Genomic DNA, 15,026 nt, shown 5'->3' with positions numbered 1-15,026 from the left:
TAGTCACACTAGTGAGACACCTTATTCCTATTCTATTCGTGGTAAAAAAAATCAGGGCACCATGTGACTCCACAGTCCACACTGTTTTCATTAGTACTGTTTCACCAGATTTTATTCACCTATGAAGTTACATGCCTCGATCCTAGGCCTTCCTACATGCCCGGTCAAAAAAAATCACAATTTATTTTACTTGTCTTTTTTTATTACTTTGATACTGCTGAAAAATCTGCTCTGCAGGCATACAAATCTAGAATATACTTTTTACTTCATGCTGATGTAATCAATTGTCACTTTTCATGGGCAATATTTGAAGCAAATGACCAACAATGCAAGGAATTAAATATAATTAAGCAATTATAGATTTTTAATCATTGGAATTAATATTGCAAAATATAACTATAGCTCTATAGCTATCGTAAATTAAGGTGTGTTGTTGGAATTATGTTTAAAAAGTGCCTTCTAAATTATAGACCCCTTCAAGGATTTTTCTAATTTCCATTACTATTTATTTCAAATGTGCAGAAAGTCCAACTCCCTAAAACAAAAGAGCACACACATTTAAAACACATAATAAAAGTAGCTCCCATTTGTCAATACCACAAATCAATTTCACACAAAAACTCAATTCACATATAATAATCCTGTTTTTAAAAAAAAGTAAAACCCAGTAAATACGCTTCCTGTGTTCAATGAGTACTGTTGTGTTCAATAGATTCAGTTTTTCATTGAGTTACTTTAACTTGTACTATTAGAAAACTACTCTTGTTTCTCTTTAAATCAAACAAATCTTTCTTTCACCTTTTAAGATTTCTGTGCATGAGTGTCGAGTCTAGTGTGGCCGAGCGGCCCAAGGTGCTTGATTAAGCTCGAGTCTCTCAGGGGTGTGGGGTCAAATCCCACCACTGCCAATTGATTATTCTGCCAAATTCTGTCATTGACAACTTCAGACCTATTGGATTACATGTATATACCCTGAGCCTTTACCATGCATGCATGGTGCTCTTGCTTTTTGGATGGAATTTGATTTTATACATCCTTTAACTGCTTCAATGTTTCTCCATGACAAAGCCTTAATTCTTTACATTCATGTCAAATTCATTCATTCATTTTCTGTACCCTCTGCCTCATTCACATTGAATGTCAGAAAATGATGATCATAAATAATCATATAATCAATGTATTTTAAGTTTATGTAGAATAGTTTTTTACTGGACAGTATTTTCTTGGCTCCTTTTCTGAAGTTTCAGATGAGGAGTTGTGGTACAAGTTACATAAATTGATGCAAAACAGAATCATCGTCTTCAACACCACAGTAATCAGCGAAAACATTTGAAGTTTATTTACTAGGTTTCGATTTGTGAGAGAGGAGGATTGTTGTGATATGGGAATCGAGTCTGTGTGAAATGAGCTTGTGGTATTTTCAAATGGGATGTACTTTTATTCTATTTCTTTTAAATGTGTAGGTCCTTTAGAATTTTCTCTTTTAGCAATTGGGAAAAGCAACTGTAATGTGTCACTGTCAATCATGAGTTACTGAAAATGGACATTTGAAATAAATAAATCGTACTGCAAAATGAAACATTTCTCGAAGGTGTCTATAACCCAAAAGAGACTTTTTAAACAATTTCCAAAACGGGCCGTAATTTGTGACTCATAGTCATGTTTTAGTATACACTTCTGCAATATTGAATACTTAGTGAAAGTATTGATAAATGTCTGATAAACATTCATAATTATTTAGTTACATTTACATTTACTAACCGAGTGGTTAGCACGTTGGCCTTACAGTTCCGAGGTCATGGGTTCAAAATACACACAAGAACCCACACAGGTGAAAAACCATAGTCAGGACGAATGTACTCAATGGACGTTTTCCACTTTTAGTCCTTTGCGTGTGATTTTATCTAATCCAAGAGTGTTGGCTCAGCAGATTTAACTCGTCAGTGACGTTAAATGGCGATCTGACAAAAGTAAACACATTATAAGTTATTTTCCCAGTTAATTTTCGTTCATTTTCACTTTTTGAACTTGTGTTTTCTGTTTATTTCTTAACTACTATCGCCTTTTTTTTAAATAAAAGAAAATGTGAAATGTTTATATGTTAATAATTACAAATAGAATCAATGTACCTCCATTAATGTAGTTTAACAATATACTCGTGAGGAAAAAATAATCCAGAATTATCAGAGAAGAGTTTTTTTTTCAATGATCCACAAACTGGTTCTTTTTAATTCTGCTGGGCAAAATGCCACCCACCTACTACTTCATGTTTGGCAACTAGCACCTTATTAGGCTACTGTAGCACCATCTTTGCAGTGATGTGAACGACTGTTAAAGGAAGAGCACTCTGTCTTCCTTCTCGGGTCCGATTAATTTCGGATATACAGGCTGGAGGCGAGAAACAGTGACTTCAAAGCTTTTATTACAGAATATTCTGAGCACAGGTGAACCACAGGCAAGGCTGTCGTCCACAAATGCGCCGAGACAGACAATTTACATTCATTCACCTTTATTCTCTCAAGAGGGTGGTACCGAAACCGAACAGGGATGGGATTTTCCCCTACTTCAGACAGTAAGCTATTTGTTATGAACCGGCAAATAGAAGATATCGACAATGTTGCAAGTCTTCCAGGATAAGCCATTTGTTATGAACCGGCAAATAGAAGATAACGACAATGTTGCAAGTGTTCAAGGACACATCTGGCTACAGGACAGAGCTCTACAAAGGAGAAGCTTGAGACTCATGGAGTCATGACTATAAACAGGCAAAATACACATTTCAATATGAGACCCACTTCACGACCCAGCTATTTGCAAAGCCCCTTTTTTAGGCAATTAATCAAATATTTGTCCCAATAATATTGGGACAAATATTCGAGATATATATATATATATATATATATATATATATATATATATATATATATATATATATATATATATATATATATATATACATATATCAGTGGCGGGCCGTCAGGGCCTTCAAGGCCTTCTCTGCTGGCCTCGGAAATATCTGAATGATATTATATTTTGTCCATCAATACTTATTATTCCAAATGGTCTGTTAGCTTCCTTTCATTGCTTTTCCCCCTGGTTAAACTGCTTCCAGATGTGTGTTTTCATATTGAAGCATTTAACCAATCACATTTCAGCCATTATTTGTTGCCAGATCAGATCTGCCTCAAAGCCTTCACAATCAGTTATTGCGGGCTCTGCTGCATTCAACTAGACTGTTGCTTTTAACCAATCAGATTTCGAGTTGGCAACCCCACAATGATCTTTCAAACTATGATTGGCTAGTAGGCGGGCCAAAGCAGTACCCGAGGCAGCCGAGATCGCAAACTCCACCCACAATGGCCGACAGAAGCAAAAACAAATGGATTCTGTTTGCTCCCAAAGCTATTTTCCAGACGGACTTTTCCAGAAAAAAATGGACATCATTAAGAAAGGGCGGTCAACTCCGACGCTAGCAAGCCTGTTACAGCCGGGAAAATGGTGTGTGCGGCACTTTCAGCGCGCTAACTTAGCTCCACAAGTAAATAGTATATTGTTGTGTTGATTTAAAGCTATTTTCAAAATGGACTATGCCGGAAATATGACAGGACAGGCTCGACTTTCATCATTAGCTTCGATGGCGATAGGAAAGAAGGAAGAAAGAAAGGAGGATGGATATTGTGTAAAAACGATTTTTGGTGAGTAAAATCAATTGAAAAGCAATGAAAGGAAGCTAACAGACCATTTGGAGAGAGAGGATATATATTGGTATATGAAGTCAAATGTCTCTTGTTTGTTATTGATGTTATACGATTACTCAATCTTGGTTTGAAACTTGTCGTTGATTGTCCATTGCTTTCACTGGTGTGTCACCCAACTGTTTTTCCATGTCTGTGTATTTATTCTTGTGTTCTACGTCTTTTGGTTCTTTTTTGTTGTTGTAATTTTGGATTCTGGGCTTATATGTTTTCAATTTGCTTTTGGTGTCTTTAATTAAAAACCTTTGATATACCTTAGTGATGGGACGATGCTACCTCAAGGATTGTATTGACACACTGTGTCGGCACTGTATTGAAACCGTGTTGGTCATCCAAATACGTAGTGACCCTTGCAGTAGTTATAAAATCATTGCAGGTAAAAAAAAATCCATGTTTTTTTTTTTTATTCCAAACGGAGTTCATAAGTAAAATAGATCAAATTTGAGTTACAATTTTTAACTTATGTCCACATTTTTGTTAACTGGTAAATCATGTGAAATAAAAGTGGTTATTTCGTTTTGCCTCGCACGATCAAAATGATTCCACACTGGGGAAAACTTCTCAGAACGAGGCGAAATTACGCCAAAGTCCGTCCAACAGACGCACGACACTTTGATACAGTTTATTTCTTTAAACTATTATCACACTTTCGCCAAACGATACTTTTCCTGTACCGGTCACGTGATTCTTTCTTAAAGCTTTACACGCCCCAATTTGGGCTTTCTCTCTTGAGTTATCGGCACAGTGCTGACGCACCAGCGTCTCTCGTTCCATCACCCATTCATTTATCAGCAAAACCTGCTTTAGCTTAGCCCAGCTAGCAGCTAGCAAATAAACAAGTCGTTGACTAGCTTGTTTATACTTTAGCTTAATTTAGCTAGCAGCTATCAAAGGAATAAGTCGCCGAAGAGCTAGTCGTCGAGGTGCTTGTTTATGCTTTAGCTTAGCTAGCAGCTATCAAAGGAACAAGTCGACGAAGAACTCGTTGTAGGTTTCCTGGCTATTTTAGCTCAGCATAGCTAGCAGCTATCAAAGTCGCCGCCATCATCAGAATTCACGTGTGGAAATGTCGGCAAGAACACAACTGCCAAAGCTCCAGGAGGAACTTTTTGAGGTCAAACAGGAGCATTCAACTCACGAGCAATCGACAGTTTGCAACATAACGCACGAGAAAGTTGTTCTTCATAGACTAGAAGGTGGGTACACTTTTTATTTCCATATATTCCCTTAAAGGTATTCTATTGACATGACACTATAGTAGCGTACGTACATTTTCATGAATTTGCACTAGCACCATTCGAAGAAAGACGTAATAAATTATATTTCTATTTAAATATAACCAATCTAGGAGGGAAAGAATGAGTCTCAACGCGTGTTAATACTTAACAACGGCATTAAACAGTAGCTTTCCTATTATTGTATCCTTATCACAAACAATGTATTTTTCAAATTACGCAAAGCGCGAGCGCCCCCCAGAGGCGTTCAAGAGTCATTCCTGCTACTCGCCCTCCAATTTTGGCTACATGCTTGAGTGACATAACACTTATTTGCATGCTGTAAATCGAAATTTCAAATACTAGAGATATAGATGCACTAAACAACAACGAGAGCAGCGTTCAAACAACGGTGTCAAAGTTGCGGCCCGAGGGCCAAATCTGGCCCACTGCCACTCGTTGGTGTGGCTTGCGAAAGTACTTCATATTTAATGCTAAAGTTCAAATGCAGCTTCTAAATAAATAGAATACTAACTATCATCCGAAATCATCACTACATCACTCCGCACAGACATTGTTGTATGCCCTTGCAAGGCAAGAGCGCTTCACCTCATACCAGTACCATCAGAGGACGGGATCGAGACCACCTTCGAGCGCAAGAAGGCCGAATACTTGAATCTGTGTGCCAGAAATTTGTCTGGAAATGCACCATCTACCCAGTCGAGGTTTGCTGCCGAGGCAACGTTGGGCTTCTCCCACTGTTTTTAATCCCAACATTCATTCATTCATTTTCTGATATGCTACATCGTGTATAGGGGGTGCTGGAGCCTATCCCAGCTGCCTTCGGGCCAGAGGCGAGGAACACCCTGAATCGGTGGCCAGCCAATCGCAGAGCACGAGGAGAAAAATAATCATTCACGCTCACACTCATACCTAGGGGCAATTTAGAGTGTCCAATCAGACTATACATCTATTTCAATCTCATTAATCCCCCAAATAATAATAGACCTGCTACTGAATAAAAGATAATGCTTTTTTAATGCCTTCCCTTTAGCGAAAGCATTTTAACTAAATTAAAATCTAAAACATAAAAGAAAATGTTTACAATGAAAAGGCTCCAAAAAAGATTTGACTAATTTTAAGGAGTTACATCACCAGTGAAGAAACTTTTCTGAACAATAGTGCCATACTTTGAAAAATGCACCTATAAACAGTTTTCAACTCATGTTGCTGTTGACGAGAATACTACAGTAGTAAATACTGCATTGTGATGAAATGGGTGTATGGCGCCCTCTTATATATATATACATATATATATATATATATATATATATATATATATATATATATATATATATATATATATATATATATATATATACATATATATATACACATATATATATATATATACACATATATATATATACACATATATATAATATATATATATATATATATATATATATATATATATATATATATATATATATATATATATATATATATATATATATATATATATATATATATATATATATATATATATATATATATACATATATATATATATATACACATATATATAAATATATACATGGGTATATATATATATATCTATATATATATAAAATCGGATTAAAAGAACTGGATGAAAAGCCTTAAAACTTTTTTTATAGATCTAAAACAATGTTTATTTGAGCATTTTTTCTTAGTAAGGGAAGATGTCTTAATCATTTGTTGAAAATATTTCTATATAGTTGTTGGAATAATGATTCAAACCTTTTAAATCATTATTAGTAATATTTAATTAAAAAAGGAAAAACATCTTTCAACATAGCTGCTTACAACTTGCAAGGAGGTGCCTTGTGACGTCGTCTCAGTCCACAAAGCATTCTGAATTGCAGTAACTGAATCATTGTATTTAATCGCGACATTCTTTCCGAACACCCAAAACAATGGTGTGAGGAATTGCATAATATTTTCATTATAAGGTAAACAAAGTAGTATTATAATGTAAACAAAGCCGTATTTTCAAATCTGCTGCTGGAGTCTCATCATAACAGTCTCATTGGGTCCTGCCGGAGAAGTGTCCGAAACAATGTGTCCTCGAGCTTTGGCCTTGAGGAGACGATGATGTGGAGGAAAAATGTCCATGTTCCCATGACTGTTTATAGCCTTACTACTTATTAAAAAAATGCTTACAACACATATAGAATATTCCATAATAATTCTAACAATAGTTATTTTTACATTTTACAAAATACTTATTGAACTAAAACACACACCAAAAAAATTTGGAGGGAAAAATTTCAAATATTCGTTAAAAATGGGAAAATCAAGACATAATTTACATCTATAGGTTGGTCCGGGTTAAGGGAATAATGTAAATAAAAGAAAAAACAAACTTTTCCTTTTGGGTTTAAGACACCTTTGAGAAATTGCTAATTTTCTAATATAATTTCTTAAAATGCGCTTCTTCGATAACTTGTGATTGACGGTGTCTTAAATAATAATAATAATAATATAATAATAATAATAATAATCGGACATAGGCCCTGTCGTCATTATCACAACACAAAAGCCTACTTGTCATCACACGCAGAAACTGCGTGTGACGAAATTGATGGTGCTTCTCCATAAGCTACGTTTAATCGGCAAAATACCTAAATAAGTGTAAGTTACGGACTTGTAATTTGTCATTCCGCTGTTGTGGATACAGGTCGCTTACCTCTCGCTTACCTCTCACTGTCTTCCACTTACCTTACTTCAGTCAGCTAGTAGGAGGCAGATCACCAACCAAACATCTGTTCATATACCGCAGAAGGGAATGTGTGTTATGTTAGCGCGAGTTTAGATTTCTGATGGATGTGGGGAAAAAACTGTCCTTAAGCCTATTTGTCCGTGCTTTGTGGGACCTATAGCGTCTGCCAGAGGGCAGCAGCTGGAACAGATTGTGACCAGGGTGGTAAGGGTCCCCTATGATGTTCTTGGCTCTGCTGAGGTAACGAGGGCTGGCAATGTCTTCAAGTGAGGGCAGAGAGCAGCCGACAATCCTCTGGGCAGTGTTAATCACTTTCTGCATGGCCTTTTTGTCTGCCGCCGTGCTTCCAGCGTATCACACTGTGATGCCGTACGCCAGGATGCTCTCTACAGTGGTTCTATAGAAGGTTATCAGAAGATTGGTGCCCAAGTTGTTCTTCCTAAGTACCCTGAGGAAATGGAGTCGTTTCTGAGCCTTCTTCACCACTGCCGTGATGTTTGTAGACCATGAGAGCTTGTCCGAGATGTGGACCCCCAGGAATTTAAAGGACTGGACCCTGTCTACACATACTCCATTTATGAGGATTGGGGCCAGATCTGTGCCGTGTTTGCGAAAGTCCAGGATTATTTCTTTAGTTTTCGTGGTGTTCAGTATGAGATTGTTCACCGAGCACCTCGAAGACAAATTGTTGACCTCATCTCTGTAAGCCGACTCATCCCCTCCTGAGATGAGTCCGACCACAGTGGTGTCGTCAGCGAATTTGATGATGGCGTTAGACTGGTGGGTGGGTGTACAGTCGTACGTGTACAGGGAGTACAGAAGAGGACTCAGTACACAGCCTTGAGGGGAGCCAGTGCTTAGTGTAATGGAGGAAGAGAGGTGGGGACCAAGTCTAACAGTCTGTGGTCAGTTGGACAAGAAGTCCTTTATCCAGCAGCAGATTGAAGGAGATAGTCCAAGGTGGGAGAGTTTGTCAGTCAGAATGTCCGGTCAAATATGAATAAGAACGTCAAATATTGTGTACAGTGTCCACGAATACTGAACTTAGAATGAAACAAATTTTCTCCTGACCACGAGAGAGCAGTACGTAAATAAGAGACTGATTCCTGCGAGTTCAAACCGTTTCGATGAAGAACTACCTCTCCCGTGATGCCAATCGTCAAAACAGAACAGCATCATGACCAAGGACGATTTGTTTCTGCGCATGCGCGTTTTGCGACGCCTCCTTTTGAGACTCGATCTTCAAGATATTTATGTTTAATTTAATTTCAATTAAATTCAAACCTGCGCAAACATTTTTTTGCTCAAACCACATGTCAGAAAATTTGAAGAATAATTATTTCCTATGTCCAACTCTCTTACATTTCTAAACTTAATGCATCGAAGGAAGTGACGCTGCCACCACGCATGCACAGTTTTCGCCACCAAACTTAACCTATGGGTCCCAGTCGTGTCTAGCTTAAGCTACTTTATGACCTTAAATATCAGCCAAAATCATTTTCAAGACCTCGTTGAAGCTTTGTGCGCTACTTTAGCTCAGCCTGTTAGCATATATCAAAGGAACAACTCTTCAAGTCGTCGAAGAACTTTGAAGCTTTGCGCCCTCTTTAATTTAGCCTAGTTAGCAGCTATCAATGGCGTCTCCTTCAGAATTTACGTATGGGAAAAGACCAGCAAAGTTCCACGAGGAAAACTCGACATTTTGCAAAATAATGCATGCAAAAGTTGTCCTTCACAGACTACAAGGTGGGTCCATTTTTATATCTATATATTTCCTAAACCATTAAGGCTTAATGGTAATTGTAGAAGTGCTATTTTTGTGCGCTGCAATCCCTCAGCATTTCACTACATCGCAGATTTTTTAATGCAAAAATGTTTTTTATTTTGTAAATTATTTTTCAAGCGGGAGCAACTCCCATGTCTCCCGCTTGCTACTAGGACACAGCACTGAATATTTTTATTTTATTTTAAGTTCTTAAAAATGTGAAAAAGCAGCCCAGAGGAGCGAGTGGTTAGCGCGTCGGCCTCACAGCTCTGGGGTCCTCGGTTCAAATCCAGGTCAAGTCCACCTTTGTGGAGTTTTCATGTTCTCCACAGGCCTGCGTGGGTTTCCTCCAGGTACTGCGGTTTCCTCCCACACTCCAAAGACATGCATAGACTTTGCATAGTAAGGCTTTTTTTAATAATAAAAAAGACCATGTAAAGTAAAGCATTAGTTTCTTTAAAAATGACCATTTATGGAAAGGCTTTTTTTTAAAAAAAAAAAACCTTTTTATTTTGACGTGTGTGGGTTTTCTCCGGGTACTCCGGCTTCCTCCCACATTCTAAACACATGGTAGGCTGATTGGAAACTCTAAATTGCTCCTAGGTATGAGTGTGAGCGTGAATGGTTGTCTGTCTTGTTGTGCCCTGCGATTGGCTGGCCAACAATTCAGGGTGCCCCCCCCCCCCCCCCTCTGGCCCAAAGTCAGCTGGGATAGGCTCCAGCACCCCCCCCCGACTCTGATGAGGATAAAGCGGTTCAGAAAATGAGATGAGATTAAAGAATCCTTTTGGTTTAATACAACAAAACATTTTTAAACATTGAAATGTGTAGGTGTGCTCTTAATTGTACTTTAATTTTGAAGGTGAACTCTGTTTTCCTCAAACTGTTGATTACAATGCGGGTCACCCGCAAGTGCTATAATTATTGCTTGTTAACTAAACATTTGCTGTGGCAGCCTGCATATTACAGGAATACCTTGACATACCAGTGTCCCAATTTACGAGAAATTTGAGAAACGAGCTAATTTCCGAGCAATTTTTTTCCTTGAGAAATGAAACAAATTGGAGATACGAGCTTATTGAGATGGTGGTCAAATATGTGTGGGTGTGTATAGTCATTTGAGTTGATTTCAGTTAAATTTGAAGTTAATGTCATGTTACGAGCCTAACCACCGCCGATATAAGTATAAGACTTTACATTCCCAGTCTAACCTAAAGGACTTCTCTTTGGATAGACAGATTATGAAACATATCATTTATTTTCGTGTCTTTGCAGGTTTCAGAGAATATCTTGGTCCTGATGGGAAAGAGTCTGTTGGCCTTAAAAAGGAACTTGAGCTCCCCCAAATTAAAGAGGAGGGGCCAGAGTTCCCTCAACAACAAATGAGAGACGAGCGACTTCCAATCAAGAAGGAAGATGATGTCACCTGGTCATTTGGTGAATTCCTGAAGAGGGAAGAGGATCTGGGCGTGACCAGCAGAGGGGCGGAGCCTTCACACACCTTAACGTTACCCCAAATTAAAGAGGAGGAGCCAGAGTTCCCTCAACAGCAAATCAAAATGGAGGAAGAAGATGTCACCGTGTCAACTGGTGAGCCTTTCAAGAGTGAAGTGGATCTGGGCGTGACCAGCAGAGGGGCGGAGCCTGCACACACCTTAACATTACCCCAAATTAAAGAGGAGGAGCCAGAGTTCCCTCAACAGCAAATCAAAAAGGAGGAAGAAGATGTCACCGTGTCAACTGGTGAGCCTTTCAAGAGTGAAGTGGATCTGGGCGTGACCAGCAGAGGGGCGGAGCCTGCACACACCTTAACATTACCCCAAATTAAAGAGGAGGAGCCAGAGTTCCCTCAACAGCAAATCAAAAAGGAGGAAGAAGATGTCACCGTGTCAACTGGTGAGCCTTTCAAGAGTGAAGTGGATCTGGCCGTGACCAGCAGAGGGGCGGAGCCTGCACACACCTTAACATTACCCCAAATTAAAGAGGAGGAGCCAGAGTTCCCTCAACAGCAAATCAAAAAGGAGGAAGAAGATGTCACCGTGTCAACTGGTGAGCCTTTCAAGAGCGAAGATGATCTGGGCGTGGCCGGCAGAGGGGCGGAGCCTCCGAACGCCAACTCAGCAGAAGGGCAAGCAGACAATTTAATTGCTCCGTTATCAGACAGCGAAGACTTGGTTTATGACAATGAAGGTCTTAAGGACGGCAAACTCTGGAAATGCTCTCAGTGTGGAAAAACCTTTGGGAAAAAGTCTACTTTGAAAACACATATGAGGAGCCACACTGGGGAGAAACCCTTCTCATGTACATTTTGTGGTAAAAGATTTACAGAGAAGGGACACTTAAATAGTCATGCAAGAACACACACAGGTGACAAACCATTTTCATGCTCAGTTTGTGGTAAAAGATTTACAGAGAAGGGAACCTTAAAAAGGCACACAAGAACCCACTCTGGTGAAAAACCATTTTCGTGTTCAGTTTGTGGTCAAACATTCACACAGAAGGGACACTTAACAATTCATGCAAGAACCCACACTGGTGAAAAACCATTTTCGTGTTCAGTTTGCGGTAAAGCCTTTTCTCATAAGCAAGTTTTACGAATACACACAAGAACCCACACTGGTGAAAAACCATTTTCGTGTTCAGTTTGTGGTAAAAGATTTACCCAGAAAGGAAGCTTAAATAGTCATGCAAGAACACACACAGGTGAAAAACCATTTGCTTTCTCAGTTTGTGGTAAAAGATTTACAGAGAAAGGAAGCTTAAAAATACACACAAGAACACACCCAGGTGACAAACCATTTTCATGCTCAGTTTGTGGTAAAAGATTTACAAAGAAGGGAAGCTTAAAAATACACACAAGAACACACACAGGTGAAAAACCATATTCGTGTTCAGTTTGTGGTAAAGCCTTTTCTCATAAGCACGTTTTACAAATACACACAAGAACCCACAAAGGTGAAAAACCATTTTCGTGTTCAGTTTGTGGTAAAAGATTTACAGAGAAAGGAAGCTTAAAAATACACACAAGAACACACCCAGGTGACAAACCATTTTCATGCTCAGTTTGTGGTAAAAGATTTACAGAGAAGGGAAACTTAAAAATACACACAAGAACACACCCAGGTGACAAACCATTTTCATGCTCAGTTTGTGGTAAAAGATTTAAAAAGAAGGGAATCTTAAAAATGCACACGAGAACACACTCGAGTGAAAAACCATTTTCGTGTTCAGTTTGTGGTCAAAGATTCACACAGAAAGGAAGCTTAAAAATCCACACAAGAACCCACACTGGTGAAAAACCATTTTCATGTTCAGTTTGTGGTCAAACATTCACACAGAAGGGACACTTAACAATTCATGCAAGAACCCACACTGGTGAAAAACCATTTTCGTGTTCAGTTTGTGGTAAAGCCTTTTCTCATAAGCACGTTTTACAAATACACACAAGAACCCACACAGGTGAAAAACCATTTTCGTGTTCAGTTTGTGGTCAAAGATTTACACACAAGCAAAGCTTAAAAATGCACACAAGAACACACACAGGTGAAAAACCATTTGCTTGCTCAGTTTGTGGTAAAAGATTTACAGAGAAAGGAAGCTTAAAAATACACACAAGAACACACCCAGGTGACAAACCATTTTCATGCTCAGTTTGTGGTGAAAGATTTACAAAGAAGGGAAACTTAAAAAGGCACACAAGAACACACACAGGTGAAAAACCATTTTCGTGTTCAGTTTGTGGTCAAACATTTTCCCAAAGGAGAAGCTTAAAAAAACACTTATTAACCCACACTGGAGAACAATGTTTTCCTGCTCAGTCTCTGGCCACAGATTCGCTACAACAGCCCAATTAAAAAGCTACATAATTCAAAAACCTTTTCCAGGTGCAGTTAATGTTCCAACATTTTCACAGAAGGGAACCTGAAAAGAAGACTTAACAACCCGCAGTGGCAAAAAGCCCTTTCTTTGCTCAATTTGTGGTTCAACACATTGGTTAAAAAGACTTAATAATACATAATACTAAGTTTGTTGCCAAGCATTTATTTCATTTAATCTTCAGAATTTTCTATTAGCTTTGTAAACTACATTCTTTTCCTTTTTTTAACTATAAGAACCGACTTTGGGTTTATTTTTGAGTAGTTCTTTTCGCTTTTCATATTTATCCAAACTGATTTGATTTGTATGTAAATAGACCTGGCAGTCGGTATATGAAGTCAAATGTGAATTGTTTTTTTAATTTTATTTTAATGTTGAACAAACAGATAATACTCAATATTCTTATGTATAATCCTTAGTATGAATAAAAATATTGATGGCTTGAAACTTATCGTTGTGATTGTATATTGCTTTCGCCTGTGGTCGCCTCCCCTGTGTCACCCACCTGTTTTCCATGTCTCGTTAACCCATGCCTTACTGCGTCCTGCGGCTTTTTGTTCATTTTAATTTTTTGGGGTATAATTTTTTATTTTGGGCTCAGGTTTTCAGTTTGCTTTTTGTGTTTTTAATTAAAACTTTATGTATACCGTAATAATTGTATTGACACACTACTAGTGATGGGTTTGTGAGCATCACTTGTCGTTTCCATACAGTGACCTACTGCTTCGCAGAATACTTACACCTAGTGTACGTTAGAAATCACTGCAGGAAACGTTATACAAAAAGCCCAAGGGTGCATTAACATCAACTCGAGTTCATGTGGGCCGGACTATTTTAGATATAATATTTATATTTATATATATATATATATATATATATATATATATATATATATATATATATATATATATATATATATATATATATATATATATATATATATATAATATCAGTGGCGGGCCGGCAGGGCCTTCAAGGCCTTCTCTGCTGGCCTAAGAAATATCTGAATCATATATTATATTTTGTCCAATACTTATTATTCCAAATGGTCTGTTAGCTTCCTTACATTGCTTTTCCCCCTGGTTGCACTGCTTCCAGATGTGTGTTTTCATATTGAAGCATTTAACCAATCACATTTCAGCCATTATTTGTTGCCAGATCAGATCTGCCTCAAAGCCTTCACAATCAGTTCTGCGGGCTCTGCTGCATTAAACTAGACCAGGGGTAGGGAACCTATGGCTCGGGAGCCATATGTGGCTCTATTGATGGGTGTATATTGCTCTCCGCTAACCTATGGTAAAATATGGGAACCGCTGGTGAGAGAGCTAAGTCCCGAACACACCAATGGGAGCGTCACGCCGGCAATGTGGCGCCGACACCGATCTCTAGCACCTTTTTAATCATAATTTTCTTCATTAGACTCTTCTGCATGCATACTCTGATTGATACTCATTGATTAGCAACAGTTGAAAAAATGTACTCAAAAGAATTCAGAGATTTTTTTTTTACTTCCAAAGTGGTGAAATGATTAATAAATTGCACACATTTCATGTATTTTTACTTTTAAATTCTTAGTATGGCTCTCAAGGAATAATGTTTGAAAATATGAATTGTTTATGGCTCTCTTCGTCAAAAAGGTTCCCGACCCCTGA

General features: G+C 38.2%; 1 protein-coding gene across 2 annotated transcripts; it reads left to right on the top strand.

The window, feature by feature from the left end:
• Nucleotides 1-4,414: 4,414 nt before the first annotated feature.
• Nucleotides 4,415-13,815, top strand: LOC144065974 (uncharacterized). 2 transcript variants are annotated; one of them, XM_077589233.1, is made up of 2 exons: nt 4,415-4,951; nt 10,774-13,815. In XM_077589233.1, the coding sequence occupies exons 1-2, from the start codon at nt 4,822-4,824 to the stop codon at nt 13,350-13,352; spliced, it is 2,709 nt and encodes a 902-aa protein (XP_077445359.1). In that variant the 5' UTR covers nt 4,415-4,821; the 3' UTR covers nt 13,353-13,815. The 2 variants fall into 2 exon arrangements, with proteins under 2 accessions (XP_077445359.1, XP_077445360.1); XM_077589234.1 differs by lacking the exon at nt 4,415-4,951 and adding an exon at nt 9,412-9,479.
• Nucleotides 13,816-15,026: the final 1,211 nt, after the last annotated feature.

This window comes from Stigmatopora argus, chromosome 20, assembly GCF_051989625.1.
Source record: "Stigmatopora argus isolate UIUO_Sarg chromosome 20, RoL_Sarg_1.0, whole genome shotgun sequence".
In the NCBI taxonomy this organism is placed as follows: Eukaryota; Metazoa; Chordata; class Actinopteri; order Syngnathiformes; family Syngnathidae; genus Stigmatopora; species Stigmatopora argus.
Note: the sequence above shows the minus strand (reverse complement) of the source record. Positions and strands in the feature narration are given on the sequence as shown.

Excerpts from the sequence above, each read along its gene's own strand:
- LOC144065974 (XM_077589233.1), top strand. The coding sequence starts at position 4,822 with ATGTCGGCAAGAACACAACTGCCAAAGCTCCAGGAGGAACTTTTTGAG. Across the intron at positions 4,952-10,773 it reads TGTTCTTCATAGACTAGAAG|GTTTCAGAGAATATCTTGGT; the intron begins GTGGGTACACTT and ends GTGTCTTTGCAG.